The sequence below is a fragment of the Podarcis gaigeae genome (genome assembly GCF_964106915.1).
Source record: "Podarcis gaigeae genome assembly, chromosome: 17".
In the NCBI taxonomy this organism is placed as follows: Eukaryota; Metazoa; Chordata; class Lepidosauria; order Squamata; family Lacertidae; genus Podarcis; species Podarcis gaigeae.
The window spans coordinates 15,347,130-15,371,193 of record NC_139694.1 but is presented as its reverse complement, the minus strand read 5'-3'; the positions used below and the strand labels follow the sequence as shown (position 1 = coordinate 15,371,193).

The window sequence follows — 24,064 nt, the reverse complement described above, 5'->3', positions numbered from 1 at the left end:
CTTTGCCTCAATGCCAACGTCTCTATAAGTTGCATCTCTCATCTGAGCCGAGCTTGCAAACAGGCTGGCAGCATGCACAGGTCAGAAGAAAGTGCCATGAAACCAATGTCTTCCAAATCACGCCCACCTACTTCCCTCCACACAGAAAGCAGGATGATGCTTGTACGCATTCCACACACATGAAATATTTGAGAATCCGGATCTTTCACATAAATCAATTTTTGTAGAAGGAAAAGCAGGTTTTTGAGTACCCTATTCCAGAATACTAGCTGAATGATTCCAACATCAAATAGCAGCATGCAAAAAATCCAAATAAAACCCACAAACTACTATAAGTGGCAAGCGTGGAAAGGCCCATAATTTTTTCAAAAGAAAAACCTCTCGCTTCAACATCTCATACTTTATTTGTAGATGATCAGGTTGTTGTTTTTTAATTTTAAAAAAATGCTTTTACCTTTTGCAAGTCCTCAAAGGATCTCTCCGTTTCCTTTAGTTTCTCTAAGATGATTTTCTCTTTGGCAGATATTTGGGATTCTTCACTTTCTAGTTTTCCTATTTCTTGTTCTAACCTGGAAAATATATCAAATAACGTTTTAGTTGTCTGGGGAAAACATCTCATCTTATGCTCTTTGTTTGGCTTCCTAGCTGAAAAACAGTTTCTTTGGATGTTCCCTTTTGCCCACATACATCTTACAACCTTTTGTGAAAAGTTCTCCATCAAGGCTAATTTAAAAAAAGGGTTAGATGAATCAGTCAGGGGTCAGCTTGCCTCCTGAAAAAATGTTAATTTACACAGTCTTGTACATCATTTGGTTTCTTAATGACCAATTCCTAAATATAATGACTGGCACCTGATTAACGCAACACGGGTCACAGACATGCAAGCCAGCATTCGATATTATAGTTAACAATTGATTGATTGATTGATTATTGCATGTCTATTCTACTTTCTTTTGAGGAGGTCTCTCCTGCTCCTCATTTCATTCCCCAAACAACCCTGCAACATAAATTAGGTCACCCTGTGAGCTTCATTGGCTGAGTGAGGATCTGAATGCAGGTTTTGGAGCAATATCATAACTGTTGAGTTCTTTCTTTACCCCAAGAGGTGCCAGGTTAAAAGGTTTCTTGTAGAAGTGTCAGGAAAAGTGATGAAATGCAGTATAACCCACTACCCACGATTGATAAAATTGATGTTTGTTATCTTCTTTTGTGAACTTCTGCGGAGGAAACAGTAATCAACAGCAATTTCCTTGTGCTATGTACAATGAATGTCTTAGAAACCTAACTTAACTTGTAAAATAAGCACAACCTTGCAATGCACTACCATAAACAACCTCAGCAGTAATTGGCCCTTGCACAGTAGACATACCTTTTGTTTGTACTTGGAATACAGCCTTTAAAAACATTGTACTGTACAGATCCTTCCTTCCTCCTCTCCTGTCTTGTAATTGTCACCAGACACCTGACAAGGAAGCCATTTCCTTTTTTTTAATAATATTTTTTATTAGTTTTATGAAATACAGAAAAAAGAATAAAGAGCATATTATAAAGGTAGAAAAAGAAAGTTACAAATTTTCTTGTTCTTTTTTCCAAATCTACTGGACTTCCCCGCGTCCTCCCGACCCTGCATTCTCTGTGATACATAACATCTGCAATTTGTTAACTTGTTTCAATACTTATTGTATCTTCCATTTTATCATGTTACCCAATTTCAAATATATTATGACCCAAATCATGTACGTTTTCATTTTAACACAATAAAGTTGTTTCATTATTCTATCTCTGACTTCTTGTACCTTAATTTCCATTTCTTTAATTTAACATTACTGAAGCTAGAATTTCCTAAAAGGTGCGTTTTTTAACATTCATACAACTTATAATATTTTTCCAAATAGTCTTTAAATTTTTTCCAGTCCTCCTCAATTGTTTCTTCTCCCAAGTCTCGGATTCTGCCAGTCATTTCGGCCAGTTCCATGTAGTCCATCAACTGCGTGTGCCATTCCTCCAGTGTGGGTAAATCTTGTGTCTTCCAATGTTTTGCAATCAGGATCCTTGCTGCTGTAGTAGCGTACATAAAAAAAGTTCTGTCCTTCTTAAGCACTCTCTGGTCCACCATGCCCATGACACCTGACAAGGAAGCCATTTCCTTGTTCTTGTCTCTTGAGTGCATTGCAAGCCCAAATCTCAAACATGAGTAGCAATCAGGCCAAACAACCCAAGACTGAGCTCAGAGACTGATTAAGACTTGGAGAGTACCCGAGTGAGGAACAGAGCAATGGGCAGCATGTGAAATAGATTTATACCTTTGCTATCCTTCAGCCAAACAGTTTCCAGGGTGGTCCGGGATCAGATACAAGACAACAAAACCCATATTGCAAAATCAAATTACACTGGAAAGCAGCCATTAAAACAGTTTAAAGCTCAACCATACTGGGAGGAGAAGAAAACTTTTGCCCGGTGTTGAAAAGCCTTTCTGGGAGGCAAACTCCATATGCAAGGTGTCACCGCTGAAAAGATTCCTCCCCTGATCACCTCCCACCATACTTCAGTTGATCATGCCACACAGAGAAGAGCCTTCACTGATGATCTCAGCACATAGACAGGTTGGTATGGGAACAGGTGGTCTTTCAAGTACCCAGCTCCCAAGCTCCAGGGAGCTTTAAAGCAAGGATAAGGAAACTCTGGCAACTCCATATGTTGCTAGATTACAATTTCCAGCTACCCTGATATCAGTACAGGTGTCAGGAGTGGACCAGCAACAACTCACACAGTGTTATTCAAAGAAACAAACAGCACAGGAGGCCAGGCCTGGCGAGCACAGCGACTCTTCCCAGCAGATCTTGGCCCAAGGAGGCTGTTGCAAGGAATGAAGGTCTTTGCCTCCCCACAACTCCCTAAGTCTCCTCCTCCCCCCGGGTCCTTCCCAAGCAATCTGAGACACTGATGCCTTGTCTGTCTTTGCTCCACCCTCTTCATACCTCTCCAGGTTCTGGGAGACCAGTGGGGAGAGGAGCAGGTCACAGCAGGAGGGGGAATCCCCCTGGCTTCTTCAGCAGCCTGCCTCATCTCTCTCTCTCTGGCCCAGCCTCTTCTTCTGCCTCCGATTCTGGACTGCTCTTTGCCACAGCCCCTTCCTGCTCACCAAACCCTGTTACCTCTTCAGCTTCTGATACCTCCTCCTCCTCTGAGTCTGCAACCTTTTTCTTCTGTATCATTCACACCACAGTTCTTTCAAAAGTGATGGCTCCTGTGAAGAGTACCATCGCACAAAAGTGTTTTTGATGGCTCGTAATACTGTTGAATTAGCACTTAGTCGAAGAACCAGGACTCTAGCCTTATCCCTTTGGCAGATGAAGAATGTAAGGACTTTATATATACTGGACAGCATTTGTCCATGGAGTAACCCTTCTTAGAATATTCCTTGGTTTGGAATTGACATAAATCCTCTTAGATGGATTCTATCTCCCCAAGACCCTTTAAGCAACTGTGGCTTCCATGCTTTGCTTTCTCATGTCATCCAGCTTAGCCTCTCTGGCTTAAGGCTCCTGCTTTTGTCTTCAAAGCCAGGATTGCTTTGTTATCTACTTTTGTAGTTGTCTGAGAGAAAATATAACTCGGAACTTTCCCTGTCTTTTCCATTTCCACAGGACCAGTTTAGGTATGTCAGAAATTTGTTGCCACTGGCAAAGATAAGGTTCAGGACCTTCCCCTCAGAAACTTGGTCTCTTAGCCCCTAACCTATCTCAGCATAACAAAACTGCATTCTACGATCCCAAAGCCTGGGAGTTCTTCCCTTTTCTCTTAGTAAACGGATGCAATCTTTAAAAAAAATGGGCTCCAGACCATCCTCCTTTTTAATACCATTTAGGGAAATTAGTTTTGATAAAGAAGTGGGAGGCCTGTTCAGTGTGGAGGACAACTCTGGGAATTGATGAGCCTTAGGGCTATCGCTGGCTTTCAAATTTCATTAATCTTATTAACACAGATTGTTTTTTTGCTACCCTCATTAAAACGGAATTGTAATTGCTAAACCAAGGTTTGCAGCCACATTGCACTTGAACTGCTATCTGTTCTTGGTGGTGATATTAGTAGTTCTGAGAGCTGGAGACCATCACGAACCATTGCTGGCTTATATTCACCCTGTGTTAAAATCATTAATATTTTTGAAAGTAAATATGAATGCATATATCTATGGACAGTTATAACCAGTGATTTTTTTAAAGAAAAAAAAAGCTAGCAGTACTCACCTTTAAGTTGTTACAGTAAGTGCCACACTTTTAACATTGGGTGTGTGTGTGAGGTGCTGGTACTGTGCACCTTTGTGTACCTCCAGAAAAAAGCACTGGTTATAACTAACTAAATTACCCATTTCCGGTACTAACTTGCATCTGCTGTACTTTTACAGTGTAGGAGGTGGGGGACCCTGATTTTTCTTTTAATATGTTGTAGACCTGGCATTTCGTGCACTATAAATAGAGCAAGTAGCAGCAGGACATGGAAATAATTTTAAAGAATTTGCATCACCCGCCTTCAGTATATGCCAGGAATGCGTAATAGAAGGCAGCCTTTTCAAAAATAGGAATTCTGCATTTGCAACAAAACATAGTCAGAATTATGGAGCTCGTTTCTAATGCACGACAACAGGGGCAGCCCTCATCAGCAGGATTAGGTAGGTGTCTATTGAGTTAAAGCGTTTGAAATTAGGACAGAAGGCACAGAACATAGGAAGAGCCCTGCTGGGTCAGGCGAAAGGCTCCTCTGGTCTAATGTTCTGTTCTGACAGTGGCCAACCAGATGCCTATGGCAAGCTCACAAGCTGAGCGCAACATCACTTTCCCCGCCTGCAATTTTCAGCAACTGACATCCAGAATACTGCGCAATGTAGTGGAAAGGGAGCATAGCCACAGTGGCTAATAGCATGCTGTGCTAAGGAAACGTATTGAGTGGCTGGCGCAATGCATCACGTTCTGCTTCCTGGACTAGCACCGCTTTGCTGGACACAAATTTAGACTTGCACCATTATCTGTAGCAGCAAAACCAGGTTTGCCATCAACAGAGAGAAGCAGCCAACTCCAGTTCCACAACAAGGGGCAGGGGGCAGGAACGTAAGGAGAGTCTCCTGGATCAGACCAGTGACCCATCTAATCCAGCATCATGTTCACACAGTGGCCAACCAGATGCTTATGGGAAGCACAATATCGGGACCCGATACATGCATTCTATGCACACACACTATAGATATGGCCCTGACAACATCTTAGCACAAAATTGCAAGTGATGCTGGGAAATCTATGACCATTCTCCTGGAGTTTGTTTGTTTTTTAATGGACAATGCAGGCATGCATGGACCACATATTTGAATAATAACACTGGACGTAGAGGGGGCTTAACCATTTCCTCTCAATTTTTTAGAACAGGTTCAGTTCTGATCACAGAGAGACCACGGGGAAAAGGGTACCTCCTCCACCTCCTGTGCCATAAAGGTAAAGAGACTCCTGACCATTAGGTCCAGTCGTGGCCGACTCTGGGGTTGCGGCGCTCATCTCGCTTTATTGACTGGGGGAGCCGGCGTACAGCTTCCGGGTCATGTGGCCAGCATGACTAAGCTGCTTCTGGCGAACCAGAGCAGCGCACGGAAACGCTGTTTACCTTCCCGCCGGAGTGGTACCTATTTATCTACTTGCACTTTGACGTGCTTTTGAACTGCTAGGTTGGCAGGAGCAGGGACTGAGCAACAGGAGCTCACCCTGTTGCGGGGATTCGAAATGCTGACCTTCTGATTGGCAAGCCCTAGGCTCTGTGGTTTAGACCACAGCGCCACCCGCATCCCTCTCCTGTGCCATAGCTGCCATCAAATGTATAGCCTTCAAGCCTGCCTTTCCCTTTTTATAAAAGAAGAGGGTGTGTGAAGCCAACAAAGTCCATGTATGAGCAGGATGACTTCTGCTTGACCATTGAAATTTGCCCTTCTGCTCCTCTCCTCATGTGCCTCAAATCTATTCTAGAAGGTTGAGGGTGATGGGTTTTTATTACGCTTACTTAACTATATTTTATCCATCTGCAGACCCACATGTGTGGGTTGAGACAAATGGATCAGCTTACATTTAAGAGCTTGTGGCTGAGCAGAGTTTAAATCCCATCTTAAGCAGTTTAATTGAAAGCATAGGAATTAGTCACTGGTTGAATTCTCTTTTTTTGATACCCCGTTTATCAAAGAAACAGGCTACAGGCTGAAAAGTAAGTTTAAAACAGTCAAGCATTCATCCTTAGCGGCAACAGTGGTAAAAATATATGCAGGTAAAATCCTGCATTTACAGCAAAAACAGTCTCAGGCATGTACCCAAAGAGAGAGAGAGAGAGAGAGAGAGAGAGAGAGAGAGAGAGAGAGAAGCAGGAACTATTTCTTTGCTGCTTCCCTCCCAGGAGACGAGGGGAAATGACATCACACAGAGCCTTCTCTATCAATTACATTTCTATGATCTGAGTCTGTCTATCAGCAATACAGCTCTATGGTCTTAACCCCTTCTCATGCTAACTAGCGAGAATATGCACTGCTAGATTTGACTGCAAAATCTTTCACAGGGGAAACTTCCAGAGCAGATTGTGGGGGGTGGGGGATGGGACAATGGAGGTTCTGCGCCATAAGCAGAAGTCATTCAGCTTGCACAATGACTTTGTTGGTACAAGCCCAGGAGTTTAATAATGAATCTCAAAACTTCACATTTAGTGTGTCCCTCAGGTACATATTTCAGATGCAATACATGAACTATAAGGAGTCGGGCGGGGGAATAGTTCCAATATTGTTGGGATCCTACACTGAAATCACGTTAAAGAAGAAATCCTGGAGAAAGTTTGAAGTCAAATTCATATGGAAACTGAATGGCTACAACTTTGAAGGCATCTGTAAGGTTATATTCTTTTCCTTTTCACTCCCTCAGTCTCTACTGCTGTTATCTTGGAAGTACAGCAGGGAAGAAATAAGTAAAAAGAGTCAGCGCCTTCCATACTTCACAAAGAAACACTAGCAAAAGCTGGGTGCCCTTTGACATGGAGAGAACGCAAGATGCAAAGCCTTTAGCGTTGCTTCCGGACATAAGCAATAGCTCATTAGAGCAGGATGACTGCCTTCAGTGAACCAAGATGACCTGTAGCACGAAAGGAACAGAGACCTGTAAGCATTAAAAAAAAAAGTTTGGAAAATAAAAAATAACAAAGGAACTCATCACGCTGACCATCAAAGGATTCCTTGAAGCATTGTGAATAAGCCAGTGAGCTCAGAAAAAAACTGAATTCTTCGTTCTCTGGTGTTATAAATTAATCTTCTGACTAGTTTACTTGTACAACAGTTATATCCACTGTATTAAACTTTTCCTGCAATGGTTTCCCCCAGAGAACCTTGGGGATCATCGTCGGGTGAAGTTGCTGAGAATTTCCCATTAGCTCCTGTCCAGGAACTGCATTTCCCAGGATTTCCCTGTGAGAGGAAATGACTATTAAATCAGATACACATCTGCAATATATACCTGCCTATTATTTCATTTTCATTTTCCCTTAACAAATATTTAAACCAGAAAGATCCTAATGTATTTGCTAAATGTAGGTTTTGAAATGGAATGTGATTTTTAAAAAAACACACACCCAGTTTTCACAATTTAGTTTGCCTTTGATTCTAACACCTTCATTGCGATTCTCTGTTTTTTACCTGAAAGTCAAGTTCTATCAATTTCAGTTACTGTCTTTCAATTTATTCTCCCTCCCTCCCTCCCTCCCTCTCTCTCTCTCTCTCTCTCTCTCTCTCTCTCTCTTTTGATGGGGTGGCAATCCCAAATCATACACTTCATATTAAATTGCAGAAGCCAACCAATGAACTCCAAAGTAACAAAGCAAAATAACACTGGATAGGAAAAAAAATGTTGTGCAAAAAATTGCAGTGCTTGGAAGAATATTAAAAATGTACCAGCTCTTCGTTGCAGTTCATGCTGAAAGAAAACTCCAGATGTTACTTTAAATGAGCATTGCACCAGATTAGGTGATCCTAAGAAAAAGAGGTCCTCTTTCTTTCTTTCTTTCTTTCTTTCTTTCTTTCTTTCTTTCTTTCTTTCTTTCCAAGAGAAAATGTATGAAAAGCTCACTCTTGACAGATTGCCTCTCACTGCCGATCCTTTAGATGCACCCAGCTGTGTCGCTGCTGCTTTTACATTGCACTGATTTGATTCCAAAAGCATGGGGGAAGGGGTATTCCTTTCTGCAAGAGCAGAAGCAGGGCCCTTGTGGGTAGTTGCATGCTGTACAATGCACATGCACAATAAAAAGAAAAGAGCTGGTCTTTGCTTCCATCTCTTCTCACCTCTGGCCAGCTTCCTTTTGCCAGAAGATGATTTAGAAAGATGCCCATCAGTGGTCTCTTTTTTTGATGAACTGGCAGAAGACTCTAACCAAGAGTGCTAAACTTTCCCAAAGCACTGGGAGTGAAGCTCCATGGTGATACAGCATCACTTTGACTAAGGCTTGTAGGTATAATACGGTGGGGACCTTATGATATGTTCCAGGAGTGGGGGTAAGTTTCAGCTCCTGTGAATTTCACACCCCTACAACCAAAACTGTTCTGGGGGATTTCAGTCCTCCTTCCTCTGTCTACCCTGCAAAATTTGAGTCAGCGCTACTAACTAATTTTTAGGTCAGCAATAAAGAAGCAGAGTGTAGAATGAGCAAGCAGGCACTCCTCTGCTGATACCTCTGCTTCTGATCCTTCACACTCCAAGATGCTTTCAATATCCTTTCTGTCTCCTTTTCTCTCTCTTAGAGCTGAATGCTCCATCCTATTGTGAGCAAAAAAATTGGGATGCAACATTTTCACCAAATATCCTCCATTATCAGAAATAATTCCATCCAGAGAAATTTAGGCCCAGTTAATCCCAAACAAAACTATATTGCTAGTTTAAACTGGTGGATGAAGGAAATAATAGCATAAGGTCGAGGGTCTGGCAGGAATGGGGGGAACGAACCACTGCTTACTTCAACAATATAATTGATGGCTTCCACATGTGCTGGAAATTCTCAATCCATGGTGGCAATATTGGGGATGTGCATCACTCAATATTATGTTGCTCAGAATGGTGTTATTTTCCTAGGCCATCGGGAACAGCATTCTGCTTTGATTTAGTCACAATTCAAATGACTGAAATTCAATTCCGATTGCATCATTTATTAGTAAATGTTGACAATCAGAAAGGCAGCCTGGAAAGTCTCCAGAACGAAGACCCATTAATTCAGCAATCTTATCTTGAGAGAAAGAATGGTGCAAACAGGCCCTGCTCCTTGTTTAAGATGGCTTTAGTCCATGCGAACTCATGCCTTGATAGTCATTCCTTTGATAACTATTCAGTCTCTTGAGAAGAACATCAACACATGTGACCAAACTTATCGACATCTGTGTATCTCCCACGAAAACATTGCATTCTCGAGTTTAAAATGTATCTTGTTAACAGCACCCTCAAAGTGTTGAAGGGTTTTCTCAGCACTTTCCCATGGTGAATGACTTTTAAGTTCAATTCATCTGTGATAGAAACCTAGCTGACTTTTGTTGCATAGTTATAGTCACACAAGCACAGTCACCAGGAAGTAATGCATCAGCCACCACTTAAAAATGCACTCTCAAGTCCCAAGGGGAAAATATCAGTAGGGGACCATATTGCATTATGTAGAGGAGAAAGTTCAGTAGGGCCAACTGTTCCTGAGGATAAACTGTATAAACAGTTATACTGGCCTGAGGGGACATGATGCAGCTAAGCAAGTCAGGAGCTGACCAGTGCTTGTATGGGAGACTCCCTTGACGGAACAATGGTGGGGTATAAATATAAATGTTTCTTTTTTCAAAAACAAAACAAAAATGGTGCTTTGCATTAATGCCTTCTATTTTTATAAAAGTAATATTTTATTCTTTTTCCATATTGAAAGTTATATTTGTTACTCCACAATTATACTCCAAATCAACAAAACTAGTGACTTCTTGCTCCCCCAACATCAATGTTTATAACCCAAATTGCATACAATTGCATTATTGAGGTTCCATCTTATCTACAGTGGTGCTTCCGGTTGCGAATGGGATCCGTTCCGGAGGTTCGGCTGCATCCTGAGGAATTCGCAACGGGAGGTGCTGCTTCTGCGCATGCGCGCGGCGTGGTTTAGTGCTTCTGCATGTGCGGTGAAACCCGGGAAAATACTTCCGGGTTTGCCGTGTACATATCCCGAAGGATACGTAACCAGAGGTGAACGCAACTAGAGGTACCACTGTAATTCCATCCTCTCTAACATGCTTCTTAACATACAGTCATACCTCATGTTACGTTTGCTTCAGGTTGTGCGTTTTCAGATTGCATCCTGCGGCGACCCGGAAGTACCGGAAAGGGTTACTTCTGGGTTTCGCCACTCATGCATGCGCAGATGCGCAAAATGACGTCATGCGCATTAACAGAAGCGGCGAATTGCGACCCGTGCATGCGCAGACATGGGTTGCGTTCTTTTCAAGTTGCAAACAGGCCTCCGGAACGGATCCCGTTCGCAACCAGAGGTACCACTGTATTCTGCCATTTTCTTACACCTCAAACCTCTTCCAGATCAAATCCATCCATTTCAGTTCATTTGTATGTGCAAATGCCTTTTCTGTCCAGGGGAAAAAAGAAAGAAAAGCCTCCTGCCATCCCATGTCTCAGCCACATGTGATAATCTAACTTCTGAGGATGAAGGATTGAGTCTGTTTTCGGTCAATGCCCATTTAGATGTGTGCATTTGTAAGTCGGTTCACTTCCGTTTCTGCATTGTTCTGCATTTTTATTTTAAAAGCATGCAAACATTTGGTTTTTTGTAAGCATTTTATCACAAAACACATTTTGTACATTTCTGGTACTTTTTTTCTAGCTAACAACTGCAGTGTATCACAAAATTAAGAGAGGGTAGCTGGATTCTTTTCCCATTCTTTTCTATGGAGTGAGATTCAAGCCTGTTCATTTAAAAATGCAGATGGAACAATTCACCTAACAAAATCCGGAAGCCTCTTTTCTACCCAATGGCATTTCCAAAGTACTCATTTGTGGTTTTTTTTTGTAACCTGCCTCTCAGTGTAATGAGTGGTTTTTCTGTCCTCCAAGACAACCCTATCCCCAAGAGCAGGTTCATTTCCTATTTTAAGGAAGTAAATAGTTGGGATGTAAATATTATTCTTTCTAAAATACATCCATTGTTTGGAATAGCTGAATACAGACAATGGTGCGCTGTACCTGCGAGCATAGCATTGCCTGTTGATTTGTACTTCAGGGGCCATTGCTCAAGATGCCTCATTGAAAAGAATTAAGCCCACACCCTCCAACCTAAGGAAAAGTGGGACATTCCAGGATCAAATCAGAAACCAGAATGGCTTCTGTAAATCTGGGATTCTCCCTGGAAAATCGGAAAGCTTGGAGGGGCTGGAAGTCTGGTGGCCCATGAGAACAACCAAGGTAGGATCAATACCCTGCAGTTATACCGCTCAGACCAGTAAAATAATGGCCAGCTAGTAACACGAAAGGACGTGGGTGGTGCTGTGGTCTAAACCACAGAGCCCAGGGCTTGCCGATCGGAAGGTCGGCGGTTCGAATTCCCGCGGTGGGGTGAGCTCCCATTGCTCGGTCCCTGCTCCTGCCAACCTAGCAGTTCAAAATCACGTCAGGTGCAAGTAGATAAATAGGTACCACTCCGGTGGGAAGGTAAACGGCGTTTTTGTGCACTGCTCTGGTTCGCCAGAAGCAGCTTAGTCATGCTGGCCACATGACCCAGAAGCTGTACGCCGGCTCCCTCGGCCAATAAAGCGAGATGAGCACCGCAACCCCAGAGTTGTTCACGACTGGACTTAACGGTCAGGGGTACCTTTACCTTGCAATATGAAGCAAAAACACACAGCTGGATTTTAAAAAAAATGAGAACACAAGAAGAATCTGCTGATCAGGCCAATGCCCCATCTAGACTAGCATCCTGTTCTCATATTGACTAATCAGATGCCTATGTGAAGCCTGAGAGCAGGATATGAGCACATCAGCACCCTTTTTACCTGCGATTCCCAAAAACTGGCACCCAACAGTGGAGGTACAACACTTAGCTAGCAACTACTGAAAGGCTTATCCACACACAAAATTTGTCTAATCCTCTTTCGAAGCCACCCAAGTTGAACTCAAGACAAGGGTGGGTCTTTCTCCCTCTTGCATCTCTGTGGAGCCATCCCTTCCAAAGAACAGCCCAGAGAATCAACAACAGCATCCTGCTTCCCTTCCACTAACTTGATTTTTCCTTAGAGTTTCTGGACATCGACCTTTTCCTAACGCAATTTCTCACGTGGTAAAAATTTCTGCTTTCATTAAAAGCTGTTTCATTCCAGTGGGACAACAATTCCAAGGTTATTCCAAGTGCTCTTGTCCCTTGTAAATCAAGCCAATCAGGAAGCTCCACGATTCGCAGACTCTGTGCTCCATTTACTGTTTCCACCCTTTAGTGTTTCCTGCCATTGTTCTTACAAATGCCTCTGAAATGAGTGTGATGTGTCAGTCCTCTTGAGTTGCCGCCCTTACCTTCGGTTAGGGGAATTTGAGGGGCTATTTCAGAGGAAGTGAAACTGAAAAGCTCTTGGCTTCTCTTTCCATGTGGCTTTAGGCTGCCATTTCCCAGGACAAGAGGCAGATTCTGGGAAGAGAGGCTGGCAGTGATTAATGAATGGAAGAAGCCAGCCAGCCAACACTTGTTCCTTCTCCTGCCTATTCTCAGACAGATGAGAATGAAAGCTGGCTGTCAAGAGATGAATGGAATTTGCCTCCTTATCAGTAGAAAGTGCTGAAGGGCAGAAGCAGGCAGCTCCAAGTTCAGAATTTTAATATGAGCTGCTCTATCTTTCTGAGTGCTTCCAGACTGTTTACTTTAATCTGGATGGGATTCAATCATATGCCAGGACTTTTTTGCAATAAAGAGATAATAATAATAATAATAATAATAATAATAATAATAATAATAATAAATTTATACCCCGCCCATCTGGCTGGGTTTCCCCAGCCACTCTGGGCAGCTTCCAACAAAACATTAATATACATTAAAAGCCTCCCTAAACAGGGCTGCCTTCAGATGTATTCTAAATGTCAGGTAGTTGTTTTTCTCTTTGACATCTGGTTGGAAGACGTTCCACAGGGCGGGTGCCACTACCAAGAAGGCCCTCTGCCTGGTTCCTTGTAACCTCACTTCTCGCAATGAGGGAACCACCAGAAGGCCCTCGGCGCTGGACCTCAGTGTCAGGGCAGAATGATGGGGGTGGAGACGCTCCTTCAGGTATGAGGAAAGACACTGGAAAGTGTAGGCTAACCAATGCTTGACATAAAACCACCACAACCACCACCACCAATAATATGCCACCCATCTGTCTGGGTTACCCCAGTCACTCTGGGCAGCTTCCAACAAAACAGTAAAACATGAAACATTTTGCTAATTATAAAGCTGGGGGCTTCCTGGAAATGAATCCTTGCCAAAAACCTGCTTTTAGACCTTACTCTCCATGATGGTGATTTCAATAATAAAATACTGATTTTTAAAAAAGGCATTGTGCTGTATGCCTTGCTTCTACAGTGTATTCATTTCTGTGATAAGTGAAGACACACTTTTTTGTCAGGCTTTTAGAGGTGGCGAGGTGTGATGGGTGAAGTCATTTCTAAATACGACACTGCCACTGTATTAATGACATAGGTATTTTATGGGAATTTGTTTTAATGGTTTTATTATGTGTTGCTTTTTTATTTTATGGTACACCACCCTGTGACTATGGTGCTGTAGGGTGGTGTAACCATAAATACATAAAGGTTGCCTGGTCTGCTAATGACAGCTGGACAATCAGGCAACATTAAGCCGTGTCTGCACTGGGTCAGGCAATGGCGTAGCGTGGGTTGCCAGTGTCCGAGGCAGCATGGAGGGGTTGGGTGGGAGGAAGGGAAACGGACAGAATATGCATGCGCATTCAACGGTGTTATGTACTAAGCTTGGATCCTAGAACAATGGGCAAGTAAGATCCTAGAATGCAACAACTGATTGGCTTGCAGAAAAAGACCAATCAGGCTCCAGGAGGAAGTTAATCAGCCTATTAGGCTGGTAGCATCGTAGAATGCAACAACTGGTTGGCCTGCAGGAAAAGACCAATCAGGCTCCAGGAGGGAAGCAGAATCAGCCAATCAGACGGGACTCATTGTGTAAATAATGTATATAAAATCCTGAGGTTTGGGGGGCAATTCAATCACTGTGTTACAAACTGCAATAAAGAGCATGAAATCACTACAGGACTCTGAGTATACTTCAAACTGCCTAACAGAGTCCGCATCACCCAGGAGATTGCAGCCACAGAGATAAGAAAAGAAGAGTCGTTCCCTTGTCTGGAGAGGTCACTTCCTGGTTCGCATGAAGAAGCTGTTTTTAACAGAGCCCAGCAACCGAAATGTTCAACTGTATTGAGCCAGCACCTAACAATTTTGCACCCAGGGCAACCGCCTCTGTGCCCACCACACTACGCCACTGGGGGCCAGACTTAGACCAATGGGTATCAGCCCAGGAAAAGTGTACTTAACTACCAAAGCCATCCAAGTCAGAAGCTGTACATATCAATGATTGCAAAGACAGGAAATAAGGGTTTTGGAGGAGCTTTTCTGATCCTTTGCTCACATCAAATGAAGCTAACTCAAGCTGAGTCATAACTGTCTCATTTCCAAATGGCTTTCAAGCCAGAAGTAGGGACAGCATGCTTAAGAGCATCATAGCGTCAATTTAGGAAAACAAAACAGCAACCGCACAGATAACGGCAGAAAATCCCCTGTTGCCTCATGGGATGCTGGAATCAAGAGGACTGAGCTGTGGGAAGCAAAGAGATTTCACACTGGTTTCTTTCCCAGAATTTCCAGTAAGAGTCAGCTGACGACTTCCGGCCTGGACGGGTTGGGTCTCAGTCAAGTCGGGTGAACTGCTTCACCCTGAGGGGCCTTCAGAACAGTGTGGAAGTTCCAAGAGTAGGAGAAGAAAAAGAAAAAGGAAATCCCAGCCATCTGGACTGTTTCAATCTGAGGGGTAAAAATCAAGGCGAGAGCAACACCTGCAACCCAGACATTTGGCAGAGACCTGAAAGGGATTTTGCATGAAATAGTTTACGGCTGGATCATGTGTAGAACTCCTGACCGGTCATTTCCAGATATCAGAAAGATTGATCTGTAAATTTAAGGAACACCAAAGATTTCCAAGCAACCATCGTCACTGCTGCTAACCCAGCACTGAACTCACAAAAGTATTTTGATTTCCCCGAGCCTTTGCAGAAAAGGCAAAAAGCAAACTAATTCCCTCCCCTTTCATGTTTACACCATCCAAGTCAGGCCTGTATCAGGTCAGGTCTGACCGGTGCTGTTTTTCTAGAGAAAGAGGTGCCAGAACTCACCATGAACACCTTCCTTGTTCTCTAAGCCCTATGCTGCCTAGGACCCACGTACCTACGGGAGCGCCTCACCTGGTATGCCCCACGGAGGACCTTAAGGTCCACAAATGACAACACCTTGGAGGTCCCAGGTCTCAAGGTAGTTAGATTGGTCTCAACTAGGGACAGGGCCTTTTCAGTACTGGCCTCAACTTGATGGAACGCTCTGTCACAAGAGACCAGGGCCCTGCAGGACTTGACATCCTTCCGCAGGGCCTGCAAGAAAGAGCTGTTCCGCCTGTCCTTTGGTTTGGACTCAGTCTGACCCTTATGTCTTCCCTCCCCTTACGGTTTTGATCTATGGGCTACTTTTAAAATGAGGCTGCATTTTAACCTGTATTTTAAATTGCCCCCCCCATTATGTTTCTACTGTAATTTTACTGGTGTTAGCCGCCCTGAGTCCAGCTCTGGCCGGGAAGGGCGGGGTATAAATAAAATTTATTATTATTATTATTATTATTATTATTATTATTATTATTATTGACAATGGTGCCCACCTGAGAGGTGCTGGAACTGAGTTTTGGTGAGTTCCCGCTGCGAAAAAAGAGAGTCTTGCTTCTGACCCACCATGCTCAATTCAGTCCACTACCAGCTACATACTGTAAACAGAAATTCACTCTCAACAATTACAATAATTCAATACTAAACTATGATCAATAAAAACAACCGCAAGCCACAATGCATAAAATGCATAAAATACCACCATACAAAACCATGTACAGTGGTACCTCGGGTTACATACGCTTCAGGTTACAGACTCCACTAACCCAGAAATAGTGCTTCAGGTTAAGAACTTTGCTTCAGGATAAGAACAGAAATCGGGCTCTGGCGGCGTGGCGGCAGCAGGAGGCCCCATTAGCTAAAGTGGTGCTTCAGGTTAAGAACAGTTTCAGGTTAAGTACGGACCTCCGGAACGAATTAAGTACTTAACCTGAGGTACCACTGTAAAAGGATCAAGTTGAGAAACAAAGACACACCACTTATACAAACATTTTTTTTTAAAAAAAAACCCTGACTCCAAAATCTGTTCTGTTTTCCCCAACCCTCCAATGAATATTTAGGGAGGGCATGGGGTGCACATGAAGGGATAACAACAACAACAATGCTTTGTGGCATCTATTTGCATATATACAAGCTGGTAATGGATATTTGGGTGTTTTCCTGCCACCCCCCGCCCCAAATTTGTGTTCAAGTGGGGAAATTAATTAGGCATCTGCCTCATATTAGGTCAGATATTTGTCCATGGAGCTCAGTACCAACCTGGCATGAGCCCTTTGGGGTATCAGACAAAGGTCTGTTACATCATTCATTATATAAATCTTGTACTCTATGGATGACTTGTTTACATACTTGAACTATATCTACAAGAAACAGTTCTTGCAAAAATTGTGGCAATGCATTAGGCCAGAGGTTTTCAGCCTTTTTGGGTCCATGGCTCCTTTGACTAGCTACATTATTTCTGCAGCACCCCTGTGGGGCTCAGGAGCCCAGCTATGTCACCCCTTGCCTGCAGAGCTGGCAGCCTCTCGCCCTTTTTCAAACACCCTCACTTGTGGAGTGTTCCCTCAGCCTCCTCTCTTCTCCCCTCTTTGGGACTCCTTTGGGCAGCTGCAGCTTCCGTCCCTGGTCTCTGAGCCCCAAAGAGAGGTGCCTCCTCACACTGCCCCACAGGGGCCTAGGAAGCACCCCCTGGCCAGCCCCAGAGACACCATTTGCCTTCAGAGCTTGTAGTCAGGGCTGCTGCAACAAACAGCTCTGCAAGTCTTGGGGAGGCAGACACACAAGAGGGCATCAGAGGAGGGAGGGAAGGAAAGGGTTGTTGTTGCCCGCAGCACCCCTGACCATCATTCAAGGCACCCCTGGGTGCATAGCTGTCAAGTGTTCCTTATTTGAAGGGACAGTCCCTTATTCCAGCGCCATGTCCCGCTGCTGTCCCTTATTGATAGATGTCTCTTAAATGTCCCTTAAATGATGTCCCTTAAATTTCAAAGGAAGCAGCTCCTCTCCCTCCCTCCCTGCCGGCCAGGGAGGAGGGAGGCTCCAACTGTGTTGCTTGGCTGTGTTGCTCACCCAATAAGAAGTCTAAGAACGACTGGGGGGTGGAGCTTGCATGCCTTGTGTGTGGCTAGTTAATGCAAGCTGAGGCGGTTTTTGAATGCTGGACGCCATTTTGTTGCACGTGCTGCTGCAAACTTTGCAGTGCAAAGCCAGGCCGGGGAGCCATCTTAAGTTGAGGCTGCATAGGCCTTGTGGTGCATGTGATTCAGATTCTATTCAGTTGAACCTCTGGTTACAAAGTTGGTTGGACAGTGTTTTCGAAGCTACCAGCATGAGTTTGACCAGACTGCAGGAGGACAGGAAGACTGGAGTGCCTGGAACAGGGGAGGCTGCAGGTCCCTTATTTTGGCTGCTGGTCCCTTATTTTCAAGGCTGCTGGTCCCTTATTTTCAAATCTGTAAGTTGACAGCTATGCCTGGGTGCCATGGCACACTGGTTGAAAATGGCATTAGGTCACAAAAGATCAGAAAATAAGTTCAGTTTTAATTTCTGAAGCAAAAGCTTATTTTTACTACAATGCAGGGGGGCATCTAGTGGACACCAATATTATAGCAAGTACTATAAAAAATGAAGGAGGTCCTTCGCCCTCTCCCAAATTAGGAGACTATATCTAATAGATGGAAAGCACAGTTTTATATTTCGGGGGGTGGGGGGGCATAGTTCTGTAACTCAAGCAAATCACCCAAGTCCAGTTTGTCACAACTATGTCCTATGGAAAGTGATGGGACTTAAGTTAATGGTGAATTAAGTTGGTTGTGGTTTCAAAGGGACTTAATTAATTTTAGGGTCTCAATTAATTTTAGCTGGATTCAGGCTGGTTTTTATATTCAATAATGTCTAGGCTGCTCTGAAAGGCTGCAGCTTGTTGGCAGAACATGGGCACTTCTAGGTATTGGTATTTTGGGGGGCAGAATTCAATGTCATGCTGACAAATTCAAGTTGTGCAGTTAAAGTGGATTTTTATTTTGGTCTTGTAATAGTAGATCTTGGGGCTTACCCATGAAATTTATTGGCACAAGCTTCAGAACAAACACAAGAACATACATGCTCATATGGTGTTTATTTGGTTTTGGTGTTCACTGCCATAGGCTGCAGTGATATTTGCTGGACTAGATAGGGAGGCTTAGATCTGTTAGCCAAGACATGTAAAATGTTTGAAGGCAGATGTAACTTTAAATACCAGTGGGGGGCATAAAAGCAACAAGGGAGAGCAGTTGCCTTTATGCTTTGTTTGGGGGCTTCCAGGAACAGCTGCACCTCCCAGTTCTCCTTATGTTCTGGTGATATTGAAGAAACATACCTTTCAACATACCCGCCAACATTTTTCTAACAACAACAATTTTATTATTTATACCCCACCCACCTGACTGGGTTGCCCCAGCCACTCTGGGTGGCTTCCAACATATATGAAAACATAATAAAACATTAAACATTAAAAAAGCTTCCCTATACAGGGCTGCCTTCAGATGTCTTCCAAAGGTTGTATAGTCACTTATCTCGTTGGCCCAGGGGTTGCATAACTCCATACCCTCCAACATTTCTCTGATGAAAATAGGGACATTCTAAGGAAAAGCGGGACATTCTGGGATCAAAACTGAAACTGGGACAGCTTCTGTAAATCTGGGACTGTCCCTGGAAAACAGGGACACTTGGAGGGTCTGAGAATATAAGAAGAGCTGTATGGGATCAGGTCAAATGTCTGTCTAATCCAGCATCCTTTTCTCACAGCAATAACAACAACAACAACGATAATAATTTTATACCCTGCCCATCTGGCTGGGTTTCCCTAGCCACTCTGGGCAGCTTCCAACAAAGTATTAAAATACAGTGGTCTGTTAAACATTAAAAGCTTCCCTAAACAGGGATGCCTTCAGATGTCTTCTAAAAGTCTGGTAGTTGTTCTTCTCTTTGACATCTGGTGGGAGGGCATTCCACAGGGCGGGTGCCACTACTGAGAAGGCCCTCTCCCTGGTTCCCTGTAACCAGATGCCTGTGGCAGGCACACAAACAAAGACACGAGTGCAACAGTGCTCTCCCTATCTGTGGTTCCCAGCAATTGCCATTCAGAGGTACCTTGCACCTGGCAGTTAAAGCAGAACATAGCTATTGTGCCTGACAACCACTGATAACCTGATGGACCACAAATCTACCTATTTTAAAGCTATCCAAGCTGGTGGCCATCCCTAAAACTTGTGGCAGCAGAGCCCCTAGTTTAACTATCAATACGAAGCAGTCAACTGCATGCACAGTAGCCAACAAAGCATGAATTTTGACCTACTATTGCGTGACAGACGATGTGTCTGGCAAATTAATTTCCTTCGCATCTAAAACACCATACATTTTGTCTGTACTCTTCCTAAGGCCTTTGTTTGTGTGCGTCATATGGCTCACACCCTAGAGATGATTACAGAATATGAATTTAGATCGTTTCATTAAAATTAAAACATTGGAAAGAAGAATATAAGGAAAATGCTGGACTATGATACAATAACAGAGGAACGGAAGTGAAAAGCAGCAAATAATATTACGGAGAATAGGCTAATAATTAGTGATTTTGGCGAGACTGGTGTACATACCATGGTTTATTTTAAACTGGCTTTGTGGATTTTAATATTGTATGATTATATTGTTGTAACGCACCCTGGGACCTTGTGGTTAAGGGCAGGTGAGAAATCCCTTAAACAAGAAATCAAACAATAGCAATACAGTACTGCAATTACTAATATATATATTAAGGTGGGAAACTGGATGGGATGGCAAATTTAAACTCCTCCAATTGCACTGGGGGTGAAACGGGGGCTGATTCTGCTCAGCTTTGCTCCATCTAGGAATCAATGAATCTCTCCATTTTGGTTTCTCTCAGATTCTCATTTGTCCAGTCTCAAGGATAGTTCTCCATATTTCTGCAAAGGTTTGTGCTCTTTTCTTTTCTTTTTTAAAAGAAAACTCATCGTGAAGAATTTCTGGGATGATTTTTTTAACTAAACAAAAACCACAAATAGCTGCGGAAATGTGGAAAGCTGCATTTAATATTGGGAAAATGTGAACCAGAGAACTGAAATTGGCAGATCCTTCCATCCAGTGGCGTAGCGCAGGATGCCAGTGCCCGGGGCAGGCAAGCCGCATACAGGCAGGGCCATGCTGCTTCACCTACCTGTCTGTGTAAGGGGAAGCCCGGCCAGCAAACGCAGCCTTTGGCCGGGCCACACTGGGGTCACCCCTTGCCTGCCTTCCTCTGTGTGCGCCCACTCACCATGGGCCTGAGCAGCTCTGCTGCCTTCACCAGGGCGGGGCAGGGATCCCTGTGAAAGCTAGCGCCTGTGTTGCACTCCCTCAGAATTTTGTGCCTGGGGCCATGGCCCCCCTGGTCCCCCCATGCTACACCACTGCTTCCGTCCCTACTCTCCACTTCCACTTCACTGTTGATCATTTTATATAATGCCCTGCCCCTCCCCAAGGTCTCAATATATGCTCCTTACAATACCAAATTGTGTGCATGCAGTTGTGAGGGTAGGGAGTACAACAGAAATGCCTTTAAATCTGCCCACAGTTGGTTTTCATTTGGAGAGTTTTACAGTTTCCACGAGAGACCTTAAAAGTCATATGTACTTCTCCCATTTATAGATGTATTTATACAGCTGTTTAAATGCCAGCGTAATTTACAATGAAGCCAGGACAGTAAAATAGTTACTAAAGTGACTTTCCTTAAGCCAAGTACATGTCTCAGAAGGAAACACCATTGCACAAACAATTTGAATATAGATCAAAGGCATTTAAAATTAATGGTCCAAAATAAGTTGATCCAAAGAAATGTAATGCCGGTATTTTGTTTTTTAAACAGCACATCTGTGAGAATATGCACATGTGTGCACATACACACGCACACTCAGAAATTAAAAAGAAATTCCAGAATGCTTTTATAATAATCATTACTTGGAACTGAGCCATGTTTAAAACCACTGCATACGTATGGCTAAACATCACAGGAAATGCAAGACTAGCATTTCAGCTACTTCAATATTTGATCTGGTGACAGTGGCCAAATTGGCTGTTGCAAAGGAAAACTGGAATGTGTGCTGAATCAGGGATCTAAGGGGGTGGAGAAACTGAAGAATTGGGGGGGAGGGGGCATAGAGAGAGATACATATTCTCAATTTTGCCAGGCTGACTTTCACATCAGATTTAGCCTCCATGGTGTTTGGTCTCCAGTGTTTGGAAGAAACAAACACAATCAAACTGAAAGGAAAAAGGAGCTTAAGGAGGCTATTTGTGGGATATGGTAGTTTAGCATTTGGAGAAAGCTGGCTGCCAGTGGATGACAGTTCAAAATTTCAGTGCAGCATTCAAAATCCACCAGCCGCATTTTATACCTGGCTATTGAGCACTTGCAACCTCTCCATTCTTAAGGAAATCAGCCCTGAGTGCTCACTGGGAGGACAGATCGTGAAGCTGAGGCTCCAATACTTTGGCCACCTCATGAGAAGAGAAGACTCCCTGGAAAAGACCCTGATGTTGGGAAAGATGGAGGGCACAAGGAGAAGGGGACGACAGAGGATGAGATGGTTGGACTGTGTTCTCGAAGCTACGAACATGAGTTTGACCAAACTGCGGGAGGCAGTGGAAGACAGGAGTGCCTGATGTGCTCTGGTCCATTGGGTCACGAAGAGTCAGACACAACTAAATGACTAAACAACAACAACATTGGCCACTTGCAACTAAGCGAAGATGTAGACACCAGGACTGTGCCCGACATCTCCACCATCTGCAGGTGCATGCCTGGGGATCCTTGGATCTTGCCTGTTTTCACACACTAACAACACATCCTTAAGAATTCTATCCATGTTATTTTATCTGCACGATCAGATTGAATTTCAGGAACCAAAAAGTCACATTGAAAAATACGACTTTCGAGCTGTCTGGCCCCAAAACTAGACATTCCGTTTTGGCAAATGTAACCCTGGTTTAAGGAGCCATTTGGCATCTAGCTTATATTTTCCCAGTAGTGATGTATGCAAGTGAGAGCTGGACCATAAAGAAGGCTGATCGCCAAAGAATTGATGCTTTTGAACTATGGTGCTGGAGGAGACTCTTGAGAGTCCCATGGACTGCAAGAAGATCAAACCTATCCATTCATAAGGCAATCAGTCCTGAGTGTTCACTGGAAGGACAGATCGTGAAGCTGAGGCTCCAATACTTTGGCTACCTCATGAGAAGAGAAGACTCCCTGGAAAAGACCCTGAGGTTGGGAAAGATGGAGGGCACAAGGAGAAGGGGACGACAAAGGACGAGATGGTTGGAGAGTGTTCTCAAAGCTACCAGCATGAGATTGACCAAACTGCAGGAGGCAGTGGAAGACAGAAGTGCCTGGAGTGCCCTGGTCCATGGGGTCACGAAGAGTCGGACATGACTAAACGACTAAACAACAACAACAAAGGGTGCTGAGAACTGTTAGCAGACTCCTGTTTTCCCCATAGAGCTACGGTCTCCAGAGTTCTCTGAGAAGAGAGGTTGACTGTTAAATCACTCTGAGATTCTGTGACAAACTGTTGGCATTTAATTTACAGCTTGCCAGCCAAATCTGATCCAATTGCTCATCTGGGCATATTTTACAGATTACTTCATCCTAAAAACTGAATGTCAACAGCTCCTTCAATACAGTGAGGCATTCTCATTTCTGCAGTGGGCATCTAACTGGAGGACTGCAGGCACTGAGAGCACATTCGGACACTGGAGGATCTGGTAATCCAACCATGGTAGGAGACAGAGCTGGCTGCAATTATTAGGTTTTACATTGGAGTAAAGCCCACTGAACTCAACGGGATTTGCTTCTGAGTAGATATGCACAGGATTGCACTGCAAGGTACAAGGACTTGCCATTTCATAAGGAGGTTATCTCTAAGCAGGGCTGGACAATATCTGGTTTCAACATTGTGATATATCACCAGCTAAACATTGCTATGTATCGCTATATCACGATGTTTGAAATAAGGATGGGGTTATGTAGAAGCATTGTGATTTTTGCATTTTGCACATGCGCACCCACCCACCCACCCACCCACCATGATTCGTGACATATTGCCAGGACAAAAATTATGAAACTGGTATCAAGATATGGACTTCAAACCAGTTTTGGATGATATATCAATATATTGCCCAGTCCTGTAACTGAGACTCTAATCAACCAAAGTTTATGCCATAATAATTTGTTAGTCTTTATAGACATTCTACAAGAAATCTTGGGGCGCTGTAAAGACTAGCCGAGTTCCCAAAGGTGAGCTTTTGTAGACCAGAACCCAGTTTGTGAGATACATGCAGCTAGCTAGTACACATATATACACACAGCTAATATACAACACACTGCATCTCTTGTATGTCAGTTTGCAATGGATTCAAAGCATAAATATAAATACAAGTGAATATTCGCAACAGCTATGATGGGATCAAGCTATGATGGGGTGCAGCTATGATGGGAACAAGTTGGTCTGCTGGGTGTAA

The 24,064-nt window shown here is 43.6% G+C and overlaps 1 protein-coding gene across 4 annotated transcripts in view; it reads right to left on the bottom strand.

Moving 5' to 3' along the window:
• PALM2AKAP2 (PALM2 and AKAP2 fusion) overlaps nt 1-24,064 on the bottom strand; it is a 220,549-nt gene that overhangs the window by 129,641 nt on the left and 66,844 nt on the right. For all 4 annotated transcript variants that reach the window (XM_083718419.1, XM_083718428.1, XM_083718429.1 and 1 more), the window contains exon 4: nt 455-569. In XM_083718419.1, coding sequence (XP_083574545.1) covers nt 455-569 — 115 coding nt within the window. The remainder of the gene's footprint in view (nt 1-454; nt 570-24,064) is intronic.